The sequence below is a fragment of the Mustela putorius genome, unplaced genomic scaffold, assembly GCF_011764305.1.
Source record: "Mustela putorius furo isolate JIRA1106 unplaced genomic scaffold, ASM1176430v1.1 tig00003898_pilon_pilon_pilon, whole genome shotgun sequence".
NCBI classification, from domain to species: Eukaryota; Metazoa; Chordata; class Mammalia; order Carnivora; family Mustelidae; genus Mustela; species Mustela putorius.
The window spans coordinates 28497281-28521830 of record NW_025422047.1 but is presented as its reverse complement, the minus strand read 5'-3'; the positions used below and the strand labels follow the sequence as shown (position 1 = coordinate 28521830).

Here is a 24550-nt window from a genome sequence, read left to right as displayed (position 1 = left end):
TTACGTTTCCACCAGCCAAAGAGGAGAGATCTCACAATACATGGTAAAGTGTTCAGAAAGGTACTGCTATAGTACTGGAGTATATTAGCCATAGACTAAAGACTGCTCTGGACCCACCCAGGCAAAGTTTAAAAGAATCAAATAGATTACAAGTAACTTAACTGCATACAACAGAAACTGGCAAACTTTTCAGTAAAGGACAAGACGGGCTCTTTTACATGGACAGACCTCTAGAAGTGGGCAAAGTGTGTTAAGATATTTATGACAGTTGAGGCTGAACAAAATCATATTCAATTAAAGAAGGAAATACTTGGGGAGACCTTGCCAACTATCTTCCCAAAACCATTCCCATTCATTATATAAACAAACTAAGGCAAGAAGAGTTTAAAACAACTTGCCCAGAGTACACAAAAGTAGTAACATAAGCTATAGCCAGGATCTAACTGCAAGCCTCTTAGACTCTAAAGCCCTACTGTAGCTTACTGCCCACCTTGTAATAAGTCTTTTGCTCTGTAACAGATAAATTCCATCAAATCATGCTATTAACCAATTAATGCACTTTCTGTTACCACTGACCATTTGTAAAGATAGGGAAAAGCAGTTAACATGTATTAAGAACCCTTAAATTTATTAACTCACTTATTTTTTCATACTGCCTTCAAAGTTGTGGAACTTGCCCAGGAATACACAGCACTGAGTACTGCCATGGGAACTGGGGGGTGGGTCAGCCTGAATGAAAGCCCAAGATCTTTCCAACACAGCACATTGGCTTAAAAGAAGCACAAATGACAGTCCTCATATCAGTTCAAAGAAAAGGAGTAAAAGAAAAAGTACATCCCAAACCACAGAAAGGGAAAAGGGAATATAAACAGAAAAAGGGATGAACAGAATTTGAGAAGGAAAAACAGTAATTGAGAAATATGATATGTTCTCTCTGTACCTTGCCACATATTATTTCCCCATTTCCATTAAGGTACAATTTAAGTCTAGTATCTTCACGGAGCTATTCTCCACTTCCCCAGCCCTCAATCTTACCCTCATGGGTCTCCTGTATCTCCTTTAAATCAATTATGTGATAGCATAGAATACATTATATTGCTATTTCTGAGTGTTTTATTAATCAGGTTACAAGTAGCTTGAGGACAACTTTGTATCTTACAGTCTAGATTCCAACATGAATGCAGTGTTTTTGTTGACAAAAATCATATTCAAGTATTACATTTTTTTAAAAATTATTTAGAAGTTTTTTAAAAACAAGTTATTGCCCCAGGCACCTTAATGCCAGTACAGTAAACAAAATAAATGGAGAGAAAAGAACTAGTTCAAGTCTCTACAGGATTGTTTACAAAGTGCCACATCTAAAATATTATTTCCAGACTTCAAACATAAACTTTGGACCACTCACTTCTACATCATTTTTTAAAAAAAGGAAAAAAATGAAGCAAATAATTTTGTGAAATCCATAATAAGAATTACTAAACTAGAAAGTAAGACTTCCGATTTCTGATTAAAGAACCTTCCATTAAGCCAACAGTTCTCCAAGTATGGTCACTGGTCCTCTGGAGATCCTCAAGAACCTTTCAGATGATCCAACAGGGTAAAACTATTTTCATAAAAAATTAAGATATTATTGGCTTTTAACTGAGTAGACTTTTGCACTGATGGTTTAAAAACAATAGTAGGTAAGACTGCCAGCACCTCAGTAGAAACCAAGGCAGTGGCAGAACCAAACTGTATTTAACAGTCATCATATTCACCACCATGCACAACAGTAAAAATAAAAGCCAATTTCACTCTAGAATGTCCTCAATAAAGTAGTGGTAAGTATTTAATTTATGAAATCCTGACCCTTGAATGCATGTCTTTTTAACAGTCTGTGTGACAAATGAGAAGTACACATAAAGCAGCTCTGCCATGTACGGCATTCCAATGGCTGTCTCAGGGGGAAAAACACCTGTGTAACTGTTTAAGTTGCAAGCTAAACAAGATGTATTTTTTTACAGAATACCATACATAAAAAAAAAAAAGACAAACTGAGAGACACATGATACTGTTCAGATTCGGATACAGCCCCCAGTTACTACTACCATTTCCAGTGTCATCTGAGATTACAAAGAAACAAAAGTCAGCAGAGAGGAAGGAGGAAGGTTATAGAGCAGACAAGGCAAGCCTCAGCCACTGAAGACAAAGGACTATTTTGGGGTGGAAGTAGCAGAAGGATGGGAGATTAAATTATGATTTATAAATACATCCCACATACATATTTTGTTTATGACAGATGGAATATCACCCATAGTTTAAATGTTTGTTTTTTGTTCAATATCAAAATTTAAAACAAAATTTAAAAGATAAATATAATCTCTTTCTTTCTCTCTCTCTTTCTCTCTCTCTAATATGACCAAGTCTCTTATTCTTTTTTGTGCCTTATGGTTCAAAGGCTTATCAGGGTCCAGATCTGGCTGGCCTACATCACAGAAAGATGCTAAGCGAAATAAATCAATTAGAGAAAGACAATGATCATATGATCTCTCTGATATGAGGAATTTGAGAGGCAGGGCGGGGGTCGTTGGGGGTAGGGAGGGAAGAAATGAAACAAGATGGGACCTGGGAGGGAGACAAACCATAAGAGCCTCTTAATCTCAGGAAACAACCTGAGGGTTGCTGGAGGGAGGTGGGGGAGGGATACGTGGCTGGGTTATAGACATTGGGGAGGGTATGTGCTATGTGAGTGCTGTGAATTTATAAGGCTGATGAGTCACAGACCTGTATCCCAATAATACACTTTATGTTAATAAAAATAGATATATATGTATACACACACACACACACACACACACACATATACATATATATATATATATATTTTTTTTTTTTTAAATGGGTGCCTGGGTGCCTCTGTCATTAAGCATCTGCCTTCTGCTCAGGTCATGATCCCAGGGTCCTGGGATCAAGCCCCACATCAGACTCCCTGCTCGGTGGGAAGCCTGCTTCTCCCTCTCCTATTTCCCCTGCTTGTGTTCCTGTTCTCACTGTCTCCCTCTCTGTGAAATAAATAAATAAAATCTTCAGAAAAAAAAAAAAGAATAAGTTCCTCTCTTTTTCCATGATCCTCTGTTCCTACCTTCCCATAGTACATAGGGTGCTAACATTTTCCATGTCCCCCCCAGACTGTAAGCTCCTCAAGAACAGAGTTTACATCTTACTCATCTTTATTCCCTAGAACATAGCACAGTATCATTATAGACATGTTCAATAATTGCTTCCCAAATGACTGATTTCCCAATAACCATATATACTTGATAAAATAAATTTCCTCAAGAAGCAAAACGCAAGTTGTACTGTCTTCGAAAGTAGTTGGAAGACATTGTTAAATTTAAATATAATTTTAAATTATTACCTTATTTAGCCACTCTGAAAATGTTTACTTACTACTCCCTCCTAAAACTTCCTCTTGGCTTTTAAGGGGCAGCATTTTCCTTGTCTTCTTTCTACTTCTCTGGTCAGTGCTTCTCAGTCTTTTTCTAATCCCTTTAGGTTAACCTCCCCAAATTCTACCCTCAGTCCTATACCTGACTCCATTTATAACCCTTTCGGGCTATCAGATAAGTCAGAATTTCTCAACCACAGCATAACTCACATTTTGGACCAGGTAACATTTTATTGTAAGGGGATGTTTAGTGCACTGCAGGGTGTTTTAGCAGCATCCCTGGCCTCTACCCACTAGATCCCTCATTTGTGACAATCAAAATTCTCTATTCATTGCCAAATGTCTCCTGAGGGAAAAATCACTCCAGGCTGAAAATCAGTCATCTAAACTAACAACTTCAAATATCATACACATACCCACACACTGCTAACTCCCAAATCTGTATTGTTAACCCAAACCTCTCTCCTGAACACAATATATTCCAACACCTGTTGACTCTCTTTGGACATCAAATTCAATAAACCTTAACTCATTACTATTTTCCTCAAATTTACGCCTTTTTCCTCTCTGCTCTATCCTGATGAATGATACAACTATCTAAACAATCACTCAACCCAGAAATCCAGGAGCTGTCCTAGAGACCTTTTTCCCAGTAATACTCAATGAATTACCAAACCCTATTCTTTCAATCTCTTGAATATCTTTCAATTAGGACCCTTCCCCTCCAGTTCACAGACTTAAATCAAGCCTTATCACATCTCACCTGGATCACTTTAATAGTATCCTAACTGGCCCTACCCACCCCCACCCGGTGGGCCTAATATCTTTCCTCCCCAACACTGCCAAAATGATCTTCCTAAGATACAGAACTGATGTCACTCCCTTCCCTAAAATCCATGACAGTTTCTCATTGCCTGTGAGTTACACTTCAGTTCCTCGAACAAGCACAAAAAGGCATTTATGGTAAGACCATCACCTATCTTTCTGGGCCCAATCTTACTCCTACAACTTCACAGAGAATCTCCACAGTGATTCCACAGAAGAATAGCCACAGAGATTCTTCACTTCTGCCATACCAAGCAGTTTGCATTCTGCGGGCTTTTGACACATGATATTCCTTCTGCCTGGAATCTCCTCCTCCCTTTCAATCCCCAACCCCCTCTTACAACAAACTCCTGGCTTATCCATTTTTAAAAATTTAGCTCAAAAATCATTCCTCCAAGAATGACTCCTCTCTAAATTCCCTGCTTTAGAGTCCTCATCTCGGTTCACAAAGAAGCAAGCCCACACTTATTTTATAGCATTTACTTATGCTTATTATGCTTATGATCACTGGCTAGTCTATCTACTATAAGCTCCAAGAGAATGGGTATCAAACCTTATTTGATCTGACAGTCAACAAATCAAATATTTCTCATGCTTACTAACTATACAATACGCCCATTAATATTTGCTACGTAAACAGAAATACCTCTGCAAGTGTTCCACTCTCCCCAAATCACGTGTTCACCAATGAAGCTCCTGCCTTCCTTTTAAAGACCGAATAACATTGTATTCTATGCATATACCACATTTTGCTTATCTAATCATCTCCCAATAGATACGGGATAGCTTCCACGTAATGGAATAATGAATAGTGAATTCATAATCGTAACAGTGAATAATGCTACTATGAACATGGGGATATAAAAACTATCCAATTTTGACAAGAAAAATCTCATTCCAATGCATTACCCTGTATGCACACCACATACACAAAATCTAGAGTAGAGATCCAGAAGGAACGTGAAAAAGATTACTTCTTTTTTTTTTTTTGTAACATGTCTAATCTCTTCTAAGTTAGCCTAACCAAATCTAGACTATCAAAACCCAAAGGAGAAGGAGAAACTGACTCTGAGCAGGGAGCTCAAAGGTAGCTCAATTCCAGGGCCCTGGGATCACGGCCTAAGCAGAAAGCAGATTCTTAACCAATTGAGCCACACAGGTGCCTGGGTCTTTCACCTTCCAAACTCATTTTACACCCTGCTTTTACCTAATTACTTTCCTAAATGCTTTACTTTCTGTTAACAAGAAATAAGAAAGAAACAAAGAAACAAAGAAGAAAGGAAAGAAAGAAAGGGAGGGAGGGAGGAAGAAAGGAAGAAAGAAAAAGAAAGAGAAGAAAAAAGAAAAGAAAAGAGAAATGGTGACATTTATGGTATGTGAATTATATCTTAATCAAAAATAAAAATAAAGCTCTGTTCTCCTGTAAAAAAAGGAAAAGGAAAAAAAAAAGAAATACATTTTAAGTACCCCTAAAAGGTTTCTAAAGTACCCAGTAAATTATTAAAATAACTATGAATCAGCAATAATGAAGTCTATTTTAAAAAGCAAAAATTTGCAAGGCACATAAATAAAAATAGAGTATTAAAAATAAAATTGCAAGTTAATCCTCCCACTACCTAACAATAGCAAGTTCTTTTAATTTTTCTCATCTGAGAGAAGATATTGAAAATGTGCCAAAAATTTTGAAAAACACTGGGAATGATCAGAGATTAGGAAATAAGAAAAAAAAAATTTTTAACCTGGAATCAGACTAGAAAAGAGAAACGTGAAGTACAAACAGCCCTAAAAGATATGGCATATTACAAATGTACCATACCACTAGTCTACACATCTTAAGGACAGCTCCCTGATATAACTCAAAAAGTGAAAGAGACATAGACGAACACCCATTTATCTTGAGGGAGGTGTTAATCATAAACACAAAGTTTTTTTTTTATTTTTTCAGTGTTACAAAATTCATTGTTTATGTACCACACCCAGTAATACGTGCCCTCCTTAGTACCCACCGCCAGGCTCACCTAACCCTCCACTCCTCTCCCCTCCAAAACCCTCAGTTTGTTTCTCAGAGACTACAAAGATTTAGGACCTGCCGATAACAAATCTTTCACAGTTTTTCTTTATTGTTAATTAGATAATTTTTTCTGCAATAGAGAGTATAACAGGATAAATTAAAATGTTAAAATACAGAAATGTCAAAATGAGGCCAATTAGTATAATGGTGGCAGGTTTATCTAAGATTCAAAAAAATAATTTATAAGTTTGGGCCTTTAAGAATCCACATTCTTTTAAGTGAATGCCTTAACCATTCAGTTTATTTCTTGGGTGACTTAAGATCAGCTTGTCAACACAAAAGAAGTATTCTTTTAAGGCTTTCCAAGATTTCCAGTATCTCATCTTTACCAGAAAGCCTATTTAATGGCAGCCAATTTGCAAACATCAAATTTAAGATTACAGCTTCAGTAAAACAAGAAGAAAGAAATTAAAGTTCATTTCAAGTATTTATGTTGGCATAGACTGAACAGACTACTTAAGAAAAAACTGACACCAGGGCTCCGTTTTGCCATCACTCATGTGCTGCTGCACCACTTTTCACATTACTTTAATCAAGAGACAGACATAATAAGTCTATCATTTAAAGTACACAAATTCATTACTCCTTTGTGAAAGTTTGACATCTTGGCATATGTCACATATTTGCAAACTAAGTATGCATTCCACTGAAAGGACAAAGAAAAAAGAAGCTAGAATAACTTAGCTTTTTAAGTTTATATTTTCATCAAACAAGAAAACTAAGTGGGTGTTTATGATATAGGACTGCTAGGGTCAATTTTATCATCACTACATCTTCAAATTTCCTACAATTATTCAGAACTTAACACTGTAATTGACTCCAACAACGAAAACACAAACAAAAGCACATTAAATAGCAGACAGTGCCTAATTAACATTTAATGACAACAACAAAATACTTCTATTATTTACACAGATAATCCAACAAAAACCCTATAGTAAATAGTCATTTTGTTCTAGATCTATGGAAAAGAAAAAGCCCAATAAGAAATGAGAAGAAATTCTTCAATTATATACTCTAGTTATAATTTGAAATACAATTTTCTTTAAACATTCATTTGTTTGAGAGAGAGAGAGCACACATGAGCACAGACAGGGGAAGGGGAAGAGAGAGAGAGAGAGAATCTTCAGGTTGACTCCCCACTGAGCACAGAGCCAACGCACAGGGCCCCATCCCAGGACTCTGAGATCATGACCTCAGCCTAAATCAAAAGCCAGCTGCTTAACCAACTAAACCACCCAGGCACCCCTATAATTTGAAATAAATTTGAATAAGTTAATTTCATTCACTTAAAACCATTTTTCAAGAAATTACAAGTTTTCCCAATACTTTTTTTTTTTAAGTAGTCTCCACAGCCCAATGCAGCCAGGCACCCCCATCCAATACTTCATTCTATGATCACAGCATCTCCTTGTTCTTTTTTTTTTTATTATTATTTTTATTTATTTATCTGATAGACAGAGATTACACGTAGTCAGAGAGGCAGGCAGAGAGAGGGGGAAGCAGGCTCCCCGCTGAGCAGAGAGCCTGATGCGGGGCTTGATCCCAGGACCCTGGGATCATGACCTGAGCCGAAGGCAGAGGCTTTAACCCACTGAGCCACCCAGGTGACCCCTCTTTGTTCTTAATGCTTTATATTTTCCAGCTTTCCAAGAGAGTGTAATAACAAGCAGAGTAAATATTAAAAGATTTACTCAAAAAATTACTGTCCTGGGGCACCTGGGTGGCTCAGTGGGTTAAAGCCTCTGCCTTCTTCGGCTCAGGTCATGATCCCAGTGTCCTGGAATCGAGCCCCACATCGGGCTCTCTGCTCAGCAGGGAGACTGCTTCCCCCTATCTCTACCTGCCTCTCTGCCTACTTGTGATCTCTGTCTGTCAAATAAATAAATAAAATTTTTTTAAAAATTACTGTCCTATTAATAGCAGTGAAGGCTGGAAAAATAAACTAATGTTTTGGGTGGTTTTTTTCAAAATACCTTAAGACAAACATGACAAAAATTTGATTAGAAAAAATGTCTGCTAACACAAATATATACTTTCTATTCAAATACTTTCAAACATCCAAACACTTAGTGTAAAGAGATAATGATCACTGACTATGTGCCATGCACAAGGTCAAATGCATTACACTTAATAGCAATTTCTTTTTTTTTTTTTTTAAGATTTTATTTATTTATTTATTTATTTGTCAGAGAGAGAGAGAGAGCACATAAGCAGGCAGAATAGCAGGCTGAGGCAGAGAGAGGAGGCTCCCTGTCGAGCAAGGAGCCCGATGCAAGACTCGATCCCAGTACCCTGGGGTAATGACCTGAGCCAAAGGCAACGGCTTAATTGACTGAGCCACCCAGGCATCCTGCAATTTCTAACTGAATGATTTCTCACAGCAAAATTGTTAAGTTTATTTTACATAAGGGGCAGAGGCGAGGTACAAAGAGGTTAAACAATTCAGCCAAAGCCACACAGTCAATAACAGAGCTAGGATTCAAACCCAGACAGTGTGGCTCCATTTCTGATTTCAGAATTACCATACTACACTATGCTGAAGGTACACAGGGTACATGGCAAAATGCCTGAAACTCAGGAGTTAATTTAAAAAAAAAAGGCATAACTATTATGTCTAACTATATTATCTAGCTTGTCTTTACTTACTCTGTGATAATTCTGGACTTCCTTTCAGATTCATCATCTTTGGAATCGAAGGGCCATACACATCCACATCGAGCAAACCAACAGCCTTTGACTAGAAGGAAACAGAAATTATTGTAAGATTATTTCCACTCTTTGTCAATGATAACACACACAGCAATAGTAAATCTAACTATAAAGAAGAAAACTCGCAAAATATTCCAAAATCCTAACCTAAACTTTCTCAAAGCAAAAGTAAGGTAAAAGATCATAAACTACTTAGATAAATACTTCTTATTGGTTTACCAATTTCTTCTGGATAACTGAGGAGAGAAACTCCCTGCAAACACTTTACACATTGTGCTTCAGATCTCCCATAGAGTCTCAAATAGACTAAGACCTTTTTGGTCTGAAGACTAACAATTTACACAAAGACAATGTTAAAATAATGACATACAATGGCAAACAAAACCACAGGAAGATGGAGCATCAACCTTTGGAAAGCCCATCCAACACACCTAAGAATACAAAATAAAAAAAAAAAAAAATCATGGGACTAAGACTTAATAAAGCAAGTGAGAAATTCTGACACAGACCCCACATGGAAATACTAATGAGGACAGTGGCAGACATAATACAGAGACAACCTCTTACATGGAAGTCACAGTTAAACACCCAACGTCCTCCGGAGAATTCATAAACAACTAAAACTGTTTTTCATTGACGACGCATCTACCTACCACGGGCAGAATAACCTGATTGTCCTCTTTACTAGTTGCCAGTTCATCAACGACATAGCCAATTAAAGGGAAACAAAATACACTATTCCCAAATATGTTTTTTTTTTCTTCTCCCCCCCACCCATTTCTCCTTTGATGGGAGTAAATCAATCTGTTACTGGTTTTTCCATACATGAGCAAACAGAATGCTAACACTAACTATATGTCTTTGAGTTATGTTTCACCAGGACTTGGAATCTCCTCCCTCTCTCTCTCTGTATCCTGGCAAGATAAAATCCTTAACCCCTCAAAAAAACCTTTTTTTAATTAAATAATCCCCCACCTTCCATGTTATTTACCTATTTCCAGACACAAAATTACTTTTTAAACCTTGCTCTCTGGTTCCTATTAATACATAAAATAAGGTACATTCAACACTTATGTCCCTAATTTTATACTAAAACTGCAGTTCTCAGAAAATCATTTAACGTCCCTGTGTGACTCACAGAACCTGAAGGACTAGGGATTAAAATCTGCCTCTACCAAAATCTCAGCTTACTGTAAAATAAGTGAGAAAACAGGAAGAATACTTTAACTTTAATAGAAAGATAGCATATAAAATTTAGGTTTAATGCATTTAAGTATTAGCTTTAAAAAGGGTTGGAATTCCCAATGAAAAATTCTGACCAGTTCTGAACTCTTTTTTAAACCATAAACTGATTTAGTTAAACTAAACTAGAACAGAATTAAATTTATTATGGATAAAAAGATTTTCAGGGGTGCCTGGGTGGCTCAGTTGGTTAAGTGTCTGTCTTGGGCTCAGGTCCAGGGATCCAGCCCCATGTCAGGCTCCCTGCTCAGTGGGGAGTCTGCTTTCTCCCTCCCTCTTATCCCACTCCTTCTCTCTTTCTCTCCCTCTCTCTCTCCAATAAATAAATAAATATATTTTAAAAAGAGATTTTCAAATGAGGGAGACTAAAGCCTTATGAAATGTGGGTAACTGTTGATACTATTATCCAAGGGTCTGCTAATGCTAGAACTATTAAGGTAAAGAAGCTGAAGAGACTCCATTCTAGTAGGACTCATTTACTCATGATCCATATTTGCCTCTGAATAAGCCAAAGAAGCTCAGTTCCCACTGTAAGAGGGAAGCAAAAAAGTTAACCATTCTCTGAGCTTTGTCCTAAGCCCCAAATACCTGATAACACCTAAGAAGAGCTAGATCCCAAATATGTTCCAGGACATTAGCTTGAACAAACCTCAGCTGACACTAGCACCAATAGTGCTACCTTCAGTAATTTATGAAACAGTGCCTATTGTTCACTTGACTCTCACCTTTGATCAGACCCTACCCTGGATTCCCAAAGGAATACATGCCCTAGACCCCTTTCCAATATAAAAACCCTAGCCCCAAGCAACAATGAGACTCATTCTGTTTTCCTTTCCAGATTGCCCAGAGAGACCATCTTGTTCTGTCGTTTATGCTATTCAATAAACTCTTTCACTTTCTCCAGCTCATGTCTGATTTCTACCCTACACACAAGCCAAGGACTCTCTTGGCTGGTCCTGTGGAGAACCCCCACTCTGGATCCTTAGACCCAAGCTGCCTACACCAAGTTCACAAAATAATAAATGTTAATAAAAACAAAAACTATTCTAACAATTTTTTCTGCTTTGTTATTTATATTAATGTTGGTTTTATAATAACTTGAAAAGGTTAGGTCCCAGGTTTCAAACTGATTTCCTAAAAATAAAGTCAAGTAAAATAACTTAACTTCTAAGTTTATTTTCATGAAACAAGGAAATAACTAAGTGATCCTGCTTGGGTCAATTTTTTCATCCCTCAGTCTTTAAGTTTCCTTCAAAATGTTAAAGAGAATCTATCATCTATTTGTCCTGAAAATATGAAAACCATGCTTATCTAAACATTCTTGGCATCAAGCTCAAGATCTGCCCCAAAATTTGCTGTGGTAAAAACAGATTTTACACACACCTAGATGGCTATTAATATACATAATAACATAAGAATAAAGGGGGCAGCCACAAGTATGCTCACTCACTCTCTTAAAAAAAAAGAATAGAGGGTGGAGGGGGAGAGGCCATTACAAGATTTTAGAGTTCCTTTGTTTCCTAGAAAACAGAGCCAAAGATAAGAGAATCTTCAGTGTATTAGGTTCTCTGCATACTCTCCCTAGGAGTAGTTACTACTCACTGACCTAAATTTAGTACCAAGGTTTACATATATCAAAAAGGAAACAGAAAGGAAGGCATGAAGTTCAGGAAGAAGAGAAGACAAGAAGGACAGGTAAGAAGGGAGGGAGGAAAAGATGGGAAGTTAATCAACAACATTATATTAAAATATGGATAAAACAGACCTCTACAGCCAGTTCTATGGACAAATTAGAATCCAGAATTTTTTTTTTTGGTTAATTTTAGGAAGAAAAAAAAAGAAAGAAAATTTTTAGAAAGCACGCCATCCTAAATTACCCAACTAAACACCTAAACTTCCCCCTAATTATACCCCCTTATTGCTTGAATTCCTTCTTGATGCCAAGTACCCTAAACATTTTATTTACATTTCTCCTTGACTACTCATAGCAATGGTGCAAGGTGGTATTATGCTTACCTATGGATGAGAAAGCTGGAAACTAACACTCAAAAGTGTGTGTGTTTGTGTGTGTGTGTGTGTGTGTGTGCGTGTTTTAGAATGAAGCAGAGTGAGAAATTAAACCCCAAAATACTAACTTCAAAAATCTCCATCAGAACTTTAACACGGTCTGACTACAAAAAGTTTAGATATATGGCAGGGGTCAGCATGCTTTTCCCTAAAGGGCCAAACAGTACTATTTTAGGCATTGGGAATCATATGATCCACAACTACTCAACACTATCACTATAGCACAAAAGCACAGACAGTATGTCCATGAATGAACATAGCTGTGTTCCAATAAAACTTTATTTACAAAAACAGTCAGGGTATGGTCCACAGATCACAGTTTGCCAACTTCAATTTAGAAAATAAGTTTTCGGGATGCCTGGGTGGCTCAGTGGGTTAAGCCACTGCCTTTGGCTCAGGTCATGATCCCAGGGTCCTGGGATCAAGTCCTGCGCCGGGCTCCTTGCTCAGCAGGGAGCCTGCTTCTCTCCCCGCCTCTGCCTGCCTCTCTGCCTGCTTGTGCGCTTTCTCTCTCTCTTTCTCTCTGACAAATAAATAAATAAAATATTTTTTAAAAAATAAACGTTTTCATGACCAAGTTATTCAATCACCCAACAATCTAATTTTGGTTTTGCCAAGAGCAGGTAGAACACAGTCATCTCTTTTAATGTCAGAGGAGCTATCTCATTAAAGATTTCCATATCTTTAATTGGGTAGTTTTTAAAAGCAATAAAGAGCATACTTTTCATGCTGTTTCACTGGAACTAAGCATGTCTTGAATATCATGAATAAAATTGGTGTCCATTAAACAAAAACACTGAGCCTATACTAATTAAATCATATTGTACTTAGAATTGGCATAGTTCCTGGACCAGTAAAATTACCATAGCTACAAAAATTACCTTGAACATATTTTCAACTCAAGAACTCAATAATGTTCAAAAAGTGCCAAAAAAGCCTCGTTTGTTTTTCATAATTTACTCCATTGTTTTTAAATAGACTCCTATTATAGGTGTATAAATAGTCTGTTAATTTAAATTTTCAGAGTTTTATACTGTAAGAACACAAATGAGCAAGATAGAAGGCTATAAATAAATATATGCAGCTGAGTGTCTAACTAGCTAAGTTTTATGAGTCCCTTCTACCTCATTCCTCCTGAAATATTCAGTCAAGAAAGCTCCAATTAGAACTTCTCTTATATTTAATTTCAGCCAGGCTTAAGAGAATAGTCACATAAAAGTCCCACCAAATACACAACAGATAAAAATGATTAGCAAAAATAACTATAAACTTACTATCTTAGAGTGTGATTGCTCAAACTTTAAAGTTGTCATAAATGTAACCTAATATGTTGGTACCTAACATTACACTCTTTTTCTGACTCTCCTGAAGTTCTCAAAGTCTAGCAGATGACATAAAACAAAACAGACCAAACTCCAAAATACTATTTAGATTTTGGGATTTCTTTCTTTACAATTCATATCACCCTGTAATATGGCAGATTTACTCAGAGTGATTATACTGTTTCATTACTACCACATGAAAGCTATAATTTGAGAGCCTACAAGTCCTATTTTCTTGTGTTGGGTTTCAAAGGCACCAATAACAGTTTTAATACTGCTTCGTTCTTTCAACAGAATTTATATTAAAGATCATAAAACTTCATGACATGTTCCTTTTATCCTTGTCATCTGTTAACAGATCCCACCAAAAAACAAACAAAAATAATTTTAGAAGGATCTCACCCAATTATTTCTAGGCATACATCTATTTAAGACTAAGACCTACCAAAAGGTTTTCCTTTCCATAAAAGTATCTAGTTAAGGGCGCCTCGGTGGCTCAGTGGGTTAAGCCTCTGCCTTCGGCTCAGGTCATGATTCCTGGGATCAAGTCCCACATCGGGCTCTCTGCGCTGTAGGAAACCTGCTTCTTCCTCTCTTTCTCTCTCTCTGCCTGCCTGCCTGCCTACTTGTGATCTCTGTGTGTCAAATAAATAAATAAAATCTTAAAAAAAAAGAAAGAAAAAAAAAAGGCAGAATCATCATCTAGTTAAGAATCTCATGATTCCCTGCACATTACATTTCACTTAATCTTGGACTAGCATTTGGGATTTAAGTTCAGTCAAGGCTCTTCTCTTTCTGCCTTGTTTTAAGTCAAGCTGCCATTCACTAGAATTTCAATCTCTTGGTAGAGAAAAATATGTTTCTTAATTATATTAGCTAAAATTAAACAAGAATCTGATGGGGACAAAACTAATGGCTAACGAACGGTTAAACAAGGTGACAAGGAAACTATTTCCTCCTAATTACTAAAGGACTGTCTAAATCTTCAAGTTTGGTAACAAAAAGAGGAACAAGGGCAACATAAAGGTAAAAAGGAGCTATAAGGAGCTCAAACTTCGGCTATAGGAGCACAAACAGAGATAGATTCATGAAAAATATACAACAATCCCAAATGATTAACTAATTACTTGCGAAGAGCTGGGGGAAAAAGCAGAAACAGAAGAGAAATAATAGATTTCAAATTACAGACTATTTTAGGGCAGAAGGAAACTTAAAGAGATCATCTTAGTCTTCTGTTCACTTTTTAGTGGTGAAGCAACAGATCCAGAGATAATGCCACAACTGGGTCTAGTATCCAAATCTCTCTCCAACACACAATAAAGCCCAAATGCTAACAGTCACCAGCCATTCCCCTTTATCTCTCTCATCTCATCCTCTATCCTTTTCCTCCTTTTCCTTCCATTCCACAGACACGGCCCTCCCCGCCCCCCACCCCCGCAGCATCTTAAACACACGAAGCATGCATCTGCCTTCTGCAGTTGTTCCTTCAGCCTACAATCCTGTTCCCCCAGATACCCACCTGGTTCTCTCCATTACTTCCTTCAAACATCACTGCGTAGTGATGCTTTCACTGGCCACCATCTAAAATGCAGTTTCTTCACCATTCTACTGGACATTTCCCCCTCCCTTCCTACTTTTTCTTTCTTCTTAGCATCTCTACTGATACTTAACATATGTATATTTACTTACTTGTCTTATTAATTGTGTCTCCCCAGTAAAATGTTAATTCCATTACAGTAAGGATTTCTGTATGTCTTGTTCTACTGTACCTAGAACCTTGAACAGTAGGCAGTCATAGAGACCCCGTGTTCTACCCCAAGAAATTCTGCTTCAGTAGGTGTAGGCTGGGGTCCAACAAACTGCATTTTAATGTTCTAAGGTATAAGATGACTACGATGTGAAAAACAGTAATATAGATAATACAGGAAAGAGTAAGACAAAATTTGCAGTAAGGGCACAAGCCTTGGAACCAGCAGGATCGTGGTAATGGTAATTTATAGTAAGCAACAGTAACACTGAAGAATTTAAAGTGTATATATATATAAATAGACATAGATATAAAAGAGTAGTTAACATTCTGCCATATGGGTGAATAGTCAGTCACATATTGCATGGGACATATATATACAAAAATTATTCGCTGTTTATCTGAAATTCAAATTTAACTGAGTGGGGTGTCCTATATTTTTATTTTCTAAATCTAGCAACCCTACCCTGGCATCTCTCATCAACAGTGCAGTCAGAATGATTCAGTTAAAATGTAAGTCAGATCATGCGTGCTCAAAACCCTCATTACACCCCCAACCTTCCCCCATTGCACTCATGTAAAAACCAAAGTCCTCACAATTCACCACACTCCACATAATCTAGCCAGTTCCCTACCTCCTACCTCCCAATTCTGTTAATTTCATCACCTATTACTCTCTCCACTTCTAAGCCAAGGAGCCAATTGCCTTTTTACTGGCCCTTGAACAGAAAGCTAGACATGCTCCTATCCATTTGCCCTTAAACTGGCTGCTCCTTTTGCTCGACAGACTCTTCCCTCAGAGAGTCATAAGTCCATTTTCTCATCTCCTTTAAATCTCTGCCCAAATACCATCTTTTCAATGCAGCTTACCCTAAATCTACCTTCACCCTCAAGCACCACCCCAACCCCAGATCACTTTTACCACTTTCTACCTCTTTAGCTTACTTATAATGTTTATTATCTATTTACTACAAACTCCTTAAGGGTAGGGACATCTCCAGCACCTTAAACAGTAAACATTAAATAAATATTTGTTCAGTGAATGGATGGATGAATGTTCAGTGAATGGGTAGGGACATCTCCAGCACCTTAAACAGTAAACATTAAATAAATATTTGTTCAGTGAATGGATGGATGAATGGATGGACTAAAAAAGAAATGAACAAGCCTCCATTTGTTCCTCTCCACAATATCAGGATAGTTACTATATGATCCCTAAGATCCCTCTTCAGCTTTAACATTCTATGATTTCATAAAAGTCCCTCTTCTACTACTTCTATACAAACATTTTAACTTACAGGATTTAAAATCACATAATGTATATACGGCTAAAAGTATTCTGGTGTTAGAGAAAGATTTATATCCTTGCAACCAATGCCTAACCTAACCACCACTTTTCCCAATGAAAATCCATGTCATCGGGGCGCCTGAGTGGCTCAGTGGGTTAAGCCGCTGCCTTCGGCTCAGGTCATGATCTCAGGGTCCTGGGATCGAGCCCCGCATCGGGCTCTCGGCTCAGCAGGGAGCCTGCTTCCCCCCTCTCTCTCTCTGCCTGCCTCTCTGCCTACTTGTGATCTCTGTCTGTCAAATAAATAAATAAAATCTTTAAAAAAAAAATAAAAAAAAAAGAAAATCCATGTCATCTTCATTTTTCTATTGATCTCAACTCCAGAAAAACAGGACTTCCAGAAAGATCTAGTGCAAAGAATGGCTATGGTGGGATACAGTAAATAAATAAATAATCAAAGTATAATAGATAAATCTTTGAAAACAAAAGCCACAAACATGGTATGAGAGGGCCCATTAAAAAGAGAGCAACTTTTAAACCTGCTCACTAGCAAGATTAGGTTCAGTAGAGTTTCGAATATAAAATGGCTGCACCAGACTTCCATTGTGGTTTTTTCCTTTCCAGAACAAGATAAGTAACATATTATTTAACAAAAGGCAATTCCCTTAAATTCCACATTTTCATCTAGTAACAGAGACAGTAAATCACAGATAAAACAACTTAATATTAAGAAAAGAAAAACCTTAAATCCTTGGCCTGTATAATTCAAGGCGGGGGAAAGATATTATTGTCCTCAGTCAAGTCTTCAAATACAGAGAATAATTAGCCTATTATCACTATGGTAATTCATAAAATGCTGAAAAAGATACTTCTAGACAGTAAACCCTAAAAATAAGTCATCGCATTGTTACATCAACCAGCCAGTTTTTTGCCAGAATCCAAGCCTACAAACTTAGAAACCTAACCAAACAAGAACCTTTCCTAAACCAGATAAAGTACTACAGCAAAAGCACTGAAAACCAACATCAATTCCTTTAGAATATTCTTAGCTAGACTGCAATGCAGGGGAAAGCATTTACAATTCTGAAAGCAGCTCTTCCAGAGAAGAGCGATAGAGCAATCACAGGAATTGGATGTGAACAGAGCACTAGATCCACCCTCCAGACTCAAAATCATAGGAGCCAAGCAGCTGGTTTTGAAACCCCTTCTGCTCATTTCCTCTCAGTGGCCTGAGAGGAAACTCTGCCCTGCTGAGGATGAAGAGCCCTCCTTATTCCTCAAGGAGATGGGATGGGGGAAAATAATTTACTGAGAAAAAAAAAATTGAGAGAAGTAAAATGAATTGGTGAGAACCAAATTAGGGAAGAGGCAGGAGAACAATTAAGAAAGAAAGATAGATTGTTCTGTGAAAAAGATCTGGGTAACTTCTTACTGGACAGAATCAGATCCAGAAATTCAAATGATATGCAGCAGTTTTGCCACAAATATGTTATACATGAAATGAAAGTAAGAAAGAATATACCAAATGTAAAACCAGGGTAAGTGTTCTAACTCATAATCAAATTCAGCAACTTCCATGAACAAAGTGAGAGAATGAATTACTGGCAGCAAGCTGCATTTTCCCAAAAGAAATTTAAAAGGTAGGCCAAAGGGTACTGAAGAGGAAACACCCAGCCAATAGATTCTTTAGAACTATTCAAAACAAAATTGCTACCGCTTCTAATTGGAAATCTCAAAGTATGTTGTGCATAAAGCTTCCTGAAACCATGTAGAAAATAGAGAAGAAGGGCAGTTTTAGGCTTTTTACCTATCTGAAGATTATAAAACAATATTTCTATTTCATCCTGTTGGGTGAGTGTGGTATATTGTGTCTGTGTGCTTGTGGAGGAAGAGGAAGAAAAACCAAGGAAGGATTCCTAAAAGAAGATTGGCTTTAGGATTTAGTTTAACATACTTCCACCCCTCTGTTAAATAATTTTATTAAAATTGCCTCATCTTGGGGCGCCTGGGTGGCTCAGTGGGTTAAGCCTCTGCCTTCAGCTCGGGTCATGATCTCAGGGTTCTGGGATCGAGCCCCACATTGGGCTCTCTACTCGGCAGGGGGCCTGCTTTTCCCTTCTCTCTGCCTGCCTCTCTGTCTACTTGTGATCTCTCTCTCTGCCAAATAAATAAATAAAAATTAAAAAAAAAAATTTTTAATTGCCTCATCTTTTATTTTAATATTTGATTTTAAGTTCTTACTCAGTACTCTGAACTATTATAAAAGATGCCATAGAGGCAGACACATATGTCTCAAGTCAGTTAATACGATTAATATACATTAGTGGTTAAAATTAGTTAACATTACTATCTCTATTTTCTATAAAATGTGTGAACCTTGGGGATCTGGATAATCTACTTAATCACAGATAGCATCCAGATCATAAGTGAAAAAAACAATTATGAAAAATCCTCAAGGTACCATTATGATTGTCATCTACAAAATGATGTTACAAATTACATAGATATGCTATATACTTATACATATTATATATTTAATTATATTTATATACTATATTATATAACAAAATATAAAACTTACAAACTAATTTGAATTAAATAGCTGTTGCAATATACAACACATTTTTAAATATCTCCATTACCTCTTGATGTGGTATTTTTTTTTTAAGATTCTATTTATTTATCTGAGAGAAAGAGAGCACAGAGGAACAGTGAGAGGGAGCAGAAGACTACCCAGTGAGCAAAGTGCCCAAAATAGGACTGGATCACATTACCCTGCGTGCATGACCTGAGCAGAAGGCAAACACTTAACCAAATGAGCCATCCAAGTGCCCCTTGATGCAATATTTTAAAGTAAAGGTCAACAACAGATTTTTTTCAAAGTATTAACACCCTACTCAAAATTCAAAAATGGTTAATTTATTAATTCTATTGCAAAGTAGCAAAAATGTTTTTCTGATAAATGAAAATTGGTATTACTTAATACCATATAAATCTCATAAGTGATTGCTATTTTTAGAATTTTTTTAATAACTAACATACTAACGTCATAGTCGAATGCATGAAGAAGCAATCTAGGATTTGCATCACTAAATAAATGCGCAATGGGACACCTGGGTGGCTCAGTTGGTTAAGCCGCTGCCTTGGGCTCAGGTCGTGATCCCAGCATCGGGCTCCTTGCTCGGCAGGAACCTGCTTCTCCGTCTGCCTCTGCTTGCCACTCTGTCTGCCTATGCTCACTCTGACAAATAAATAAATAAAATCTTTTACTAAATAAATAAATAAATGGGTGATTGATTACAGATAAGTTGCTAATCTCATGGAACTTTAGTTTATTACCGATAAAATAAAGATTAAGAAGACACCAACCTTACAGGAGTTTTGTGAAATTACAGAGCAACATAAATTCGTGAAATGTAAAGGAAAGCTAACAACTATATAGTACTACAGACCAGGCACTTTCTAGAGACTTTATGTATGTTAGCTTATTTAATCCTCACAACAACCTTTTGAAGTAGGTGTATAATAATCCTCAATAAAGAAACTGAGGCACAGAAAGGTTAGTAATTTACCCAGTCAGGAAGCTTTAAGTGCAGAACTGGGACACAAACTCAGGCAGCGTGTCTTCAGAGTCTACAGGTAATACTACAACATGCTGTCTCTGTCCAATGAAACAAATTAAGTCAAATTCCTCAAGCAGCATAAGTTCTCAATGTTAGTGCCTTCCCTCCCTTCCACCAAAACCCCTTTATACACTGAAACTGGAAAAATAAGCATTCACTCTCAACAAGGAGTTATTCCCCACACAAGACAACCACCTAAAAAAAATTCTCATTATTAACCCAGGTAACTACATAAGCTTTGAGAGTAACAAAATGATCCTTAATGTGCACTTATTACTTTCATCTGAATTGATACTGTTTTTTGTTTTTTAAGATCAAGAACTATGTCTAGTTTAAGGTTTTATATGAAAACACTGTGAAAAATAGCCTCTACTATTATTAAGTAACATATTTCACAGAAATTGGATTTAGAGTTTTTGGTATACCTGATTTTTATAGATTGTACAGAACAGACGCAGCCAAAAATGCAGTTAAGAAAACAAAGACTCTGGGAAACAAACTGAGGGTTACAGAAGGGAGGGGGTTAGGGGGTTGGGATAATGGGTAACGGGCATTAAGGAGGGCACGTGTTGTGATGAGCACTGGAAGTTATACACAACTAATGAATCATTGAACACTACATCAAAAACTAATGATGTACTGTATGTTGGCTAATCGAACATAATAATAAACAAATAAACAAATCTTTTTAAAGATGTAAAAAAAGGGGACAGATGGGTGGCTCAATCAGTTAAGTATCTGCCTTTGGCTCAGGTCATGGTTGCAGGGTCCTGGGATTGAGTCCTGCATTGGGCTCCTTGCTCAGTTAGCAGAACCCTCCCTCTGCCTGCTGCTCCCTCTGCTTGTGCTCTTTCTCTCTCTCTCTCTGCCAAATAAATAAAATCTTTTAAAAAACAATTTTTTAAATGCAAAAAAAGAAAACAAAGATTCAAATGCTCAAGACTGGAAGATATTTGGCTGGACCAAAAGGAAATCAGCTACTGATAACAATGGATACTAAGAGAAGCAAGCACCAAGAGAAGCAATTTACTATAGTCTGTTTCTTATTTGCCTTTTGTTGTAGTTGTATAGAAATCTGTGTTTCTTTGCTAATTCAAATATGTAGTACTTACTACAGGATAATACCCAAAAAAACAGTGGGTTTTTTTTTAATTTAATTTTTTTTCAGTGCTCCATAATTCATTGTTTATGTACCACACCCATTGCTCCATGCAAAAAAAAAAGTGATTTAATGAATGTTTACAATGTACCAGTTACTATGCTAGACACATTGCATACGTATCCCTATATTTTACAATAGCTCTATATAGTAGCTACTAATGTTAGCAAAACCTCTGGCTCAACTATAGACCCCAACAATTAAAACCAGTAACAAACAAGACTGCTTAACTCATGCTCTAACTAAAAATCATTATGCTTATTTCTAATTGCACTTTCTTGAGGCACTGACAAGACATTCTACAAGGACCAGAACATTCCAACCACCAAACCAGAAAAGTCCTGACAGCAAAAGAATGCCTAGACCACACATCCTCTTCCCTGCCCATAATTGTGAGCTGAACACATACAGAGTCCCCCCACCCATGACCATGCACTCTCTGCCTGCTCTCTTGGCATACCCCCTGAATATCTCCTGTAAAACTCTAGATGTCCATCTTGCCGGTGGAGAGGTCAGTTGGTAAGACTTGACCCTGCCACCTGTCCTGGCTGCCAATATCTCAAATAAGTTTCTCCATTTCTCTTTTCCAAATCCTCATTTCTTGAGTGACTGGTTTCTCTTGCAACAAGTTTATTCGAGTTTCTTCAGCAAAAGTGTTGGCAAATCCAGCACAGGGGTTATGCTTTCAACTTCTCTAGGCCCCTCAGATTAGCCAGGACAGAGCAACTGACCACAGCAGTGCCAAGGGGCACCCATTCATTTCCTAGGTTAGCAATTGTGGTATATCATTTGGTAACATTAATAATAATATTACTATTATTACATATATCACAGGTAGGGGGCCTCAGCTCTGAGAAGTCAAGTTCACAGAGTTAATAAGTGAAGAGCGGGGATTCAAATACAGGTTTGCCTAAAACTGAAGTCCACACTTTCCCTACCAAATATATCCAAACCGAGCTGTGTATCAGAATTACCTGGGGATCTTGTTAACAAAATTGATGGTCAAATCCCAGACCTAAAAATATCAATTCCCAGAAATTCTGATTTAACAAGCTCCCGAGGTGATTCTGATGTAGCAAGCTGGCACTGGTCCTAGAAGTAGCACTTAAAAACTGCCATGCTACCTCCACTTCCTCCTCCATGTTCCATTACATTAGTAATTAGAAAGTAAGATTAAAGGGTCCTAGGAATCAAGTTTTATGGACAATAAATGTTATTAATAGAGTAAGGACCCAATTCAATTTCAAATTGGGAAATACATTATGGTAAATGGCATCACCACCTTCTCATTCACCACCAAAGCCTAGAGTAGTCCTTAATCCCTTCTAACCTGTCTATTAAATCTGTCTCTTCCTTTGCCTTTTTACTACTAACCACAGGATATTAGCATCTGAGGACTGCTGGTTGTTAGCCCCCTGAGAAGCCTTGCCCCCACCCCTTCTTTTCAAAGGCAGAACACACCTCCTAATATTAAGGTGTAAAATGTCAGATTCCCCACTTTCCCTTGCAGCTAAATCAGTCATAAGATCCAATCCTGGTTAATGAAACTTCAGAGTGCCTAATGAAAGTTTTCTTCCCTAACAAAAAACCGTAAGAAAACACACGCTTTACCTTCTCCTCTTTATGACTAAATGAGACAGCCATGGGTGACCACAAGGATTAAGCCAAAAGAAATGCAGAAATGCTACCTGATAGAGCTGGGCTTCCTTTTAACCAACTCTGTAACTTCCACATTTCTTGTTAAGTGATTTAAAAAAACAACAACAACTATTTCTTAAGTCAATTTTAGCTGAAAAGTCAACTCTCACTTTGGCTATTGTGACAGTATCCTTGCCACCCATCTGTCCTAATTTGTTGTTCAATATCACTATAAATCTTACCTCTGAAAGCATAAATTTTATCACGTATTGTGCATTAGTAGAAAACTTTTTAGCATATCCCACTGATTATAGGACAAAATCCAAACTCTTTTACAAAACATAAGCATCCAGTCTATCTTCCGTTCGACTCCCCACAAGCCCTCTGGTCCCAATACACCATACACTAGCCATACAGATTACTTCTTTTTTTTTTTTTTAAAGATTTTATTTATTTATTTGACAGACAGAGATCACAAGTAGGCAGAGAAGCAGGCAGAGAGAGAGGAGGAAGCAGACTCCCTGCTGAGCAGAGAGCCCGATGCCCGAGCTCCTTCCCAAGACCCTGGGATCATGACCTTAGCCGAAGGCAGAGGCTTTAACCCACTGAGCCACCCAGGTGCCCCCATACAGATTACTTCTGATTCCAATACCTCCTATCATGACTTTGCTCACATAGTAACTTCAACCTAGAATTTTCTTCTTTTCTGCTATTTTTCTACCTGCCAACATTCTACTTAATTTTCAAAATACTGCCTTTGCTTAAAACTGGAATTAATTCCTCTCCATTATGGTATTAACACATTCTGTTTATACCTACCAATTACTATGCTTGCTGCATTCTTCCTCATACATAAATAAATACATGTAGGGTGCCTGGGTGGCTCAATGGGTTGGGCCTCTGCCTTCGGCTTAGGTCATGGTCTCAGGGTCCTGGGATCAAGGCCCGCACTGGGCTCTCTGCTCAGCAGGAAGCCTGCTTCCCCCTCTCTCTGCCTACTTGTGATCTCTCTCTGTCCAAATAAATAAATAAAATCTTAAAAAATAAATACATAAATCTTTTTTTAAAAAATTTTTTTAATAAATAAATAAATAAATACGTGTATCCCACAAGGCTGGAAACTTCATAAAAGTAGCACCCATGAGTAAACACAGTGTCTGAAGATGGTCCTTATATTGGTCAACTGAGTTTGCTCATAATCACCTCGGCATTCTCAACTATGTTGTTTTGGAGCCAAAAGGGATGGACATTGTATTTTAAAGGGAAAGAAAAACTATAACAAAAATATTTGAGGTAGTTGTAAAGATCATTTTTGTGGAACCTCAAAACCTTTTGAACCTAGGTATAAAAGTTAACTGTTAATTGCTAAATAAGAACCAAAAAGAGAAGGTAAAGCCTTGCAAAATGCAAGTCATATATATATATATAT

General features: G+C 37.3%; 1 protein-coding gene across 6 annotated transcripts in view; it reads right to left on the bottom strand.

Annotated features, from left to right (window-relative positions):
• The window catches only part of NUBPL (nucleotide binding protein like), a 201726-nt gene that overhangs the window by 143293 nt on the left and 33883 nt on the right, over positions 1 to 24550 (bottom strand). For all 6 annotated transcript variants that reach the window (XM_045067690.1, XM_045067688.1, XM_045067689.1 and 3 more), the window contains one exon: positions 8973 to 9063. In XM_045067690.1, the coding sequence (XP_044923625.1) occupies positions 8973 to 9063 (91 nt within the window). The remainder of the gene's footprint in view (positions 1 to 8972; positions 9064 to 24550) is intronic.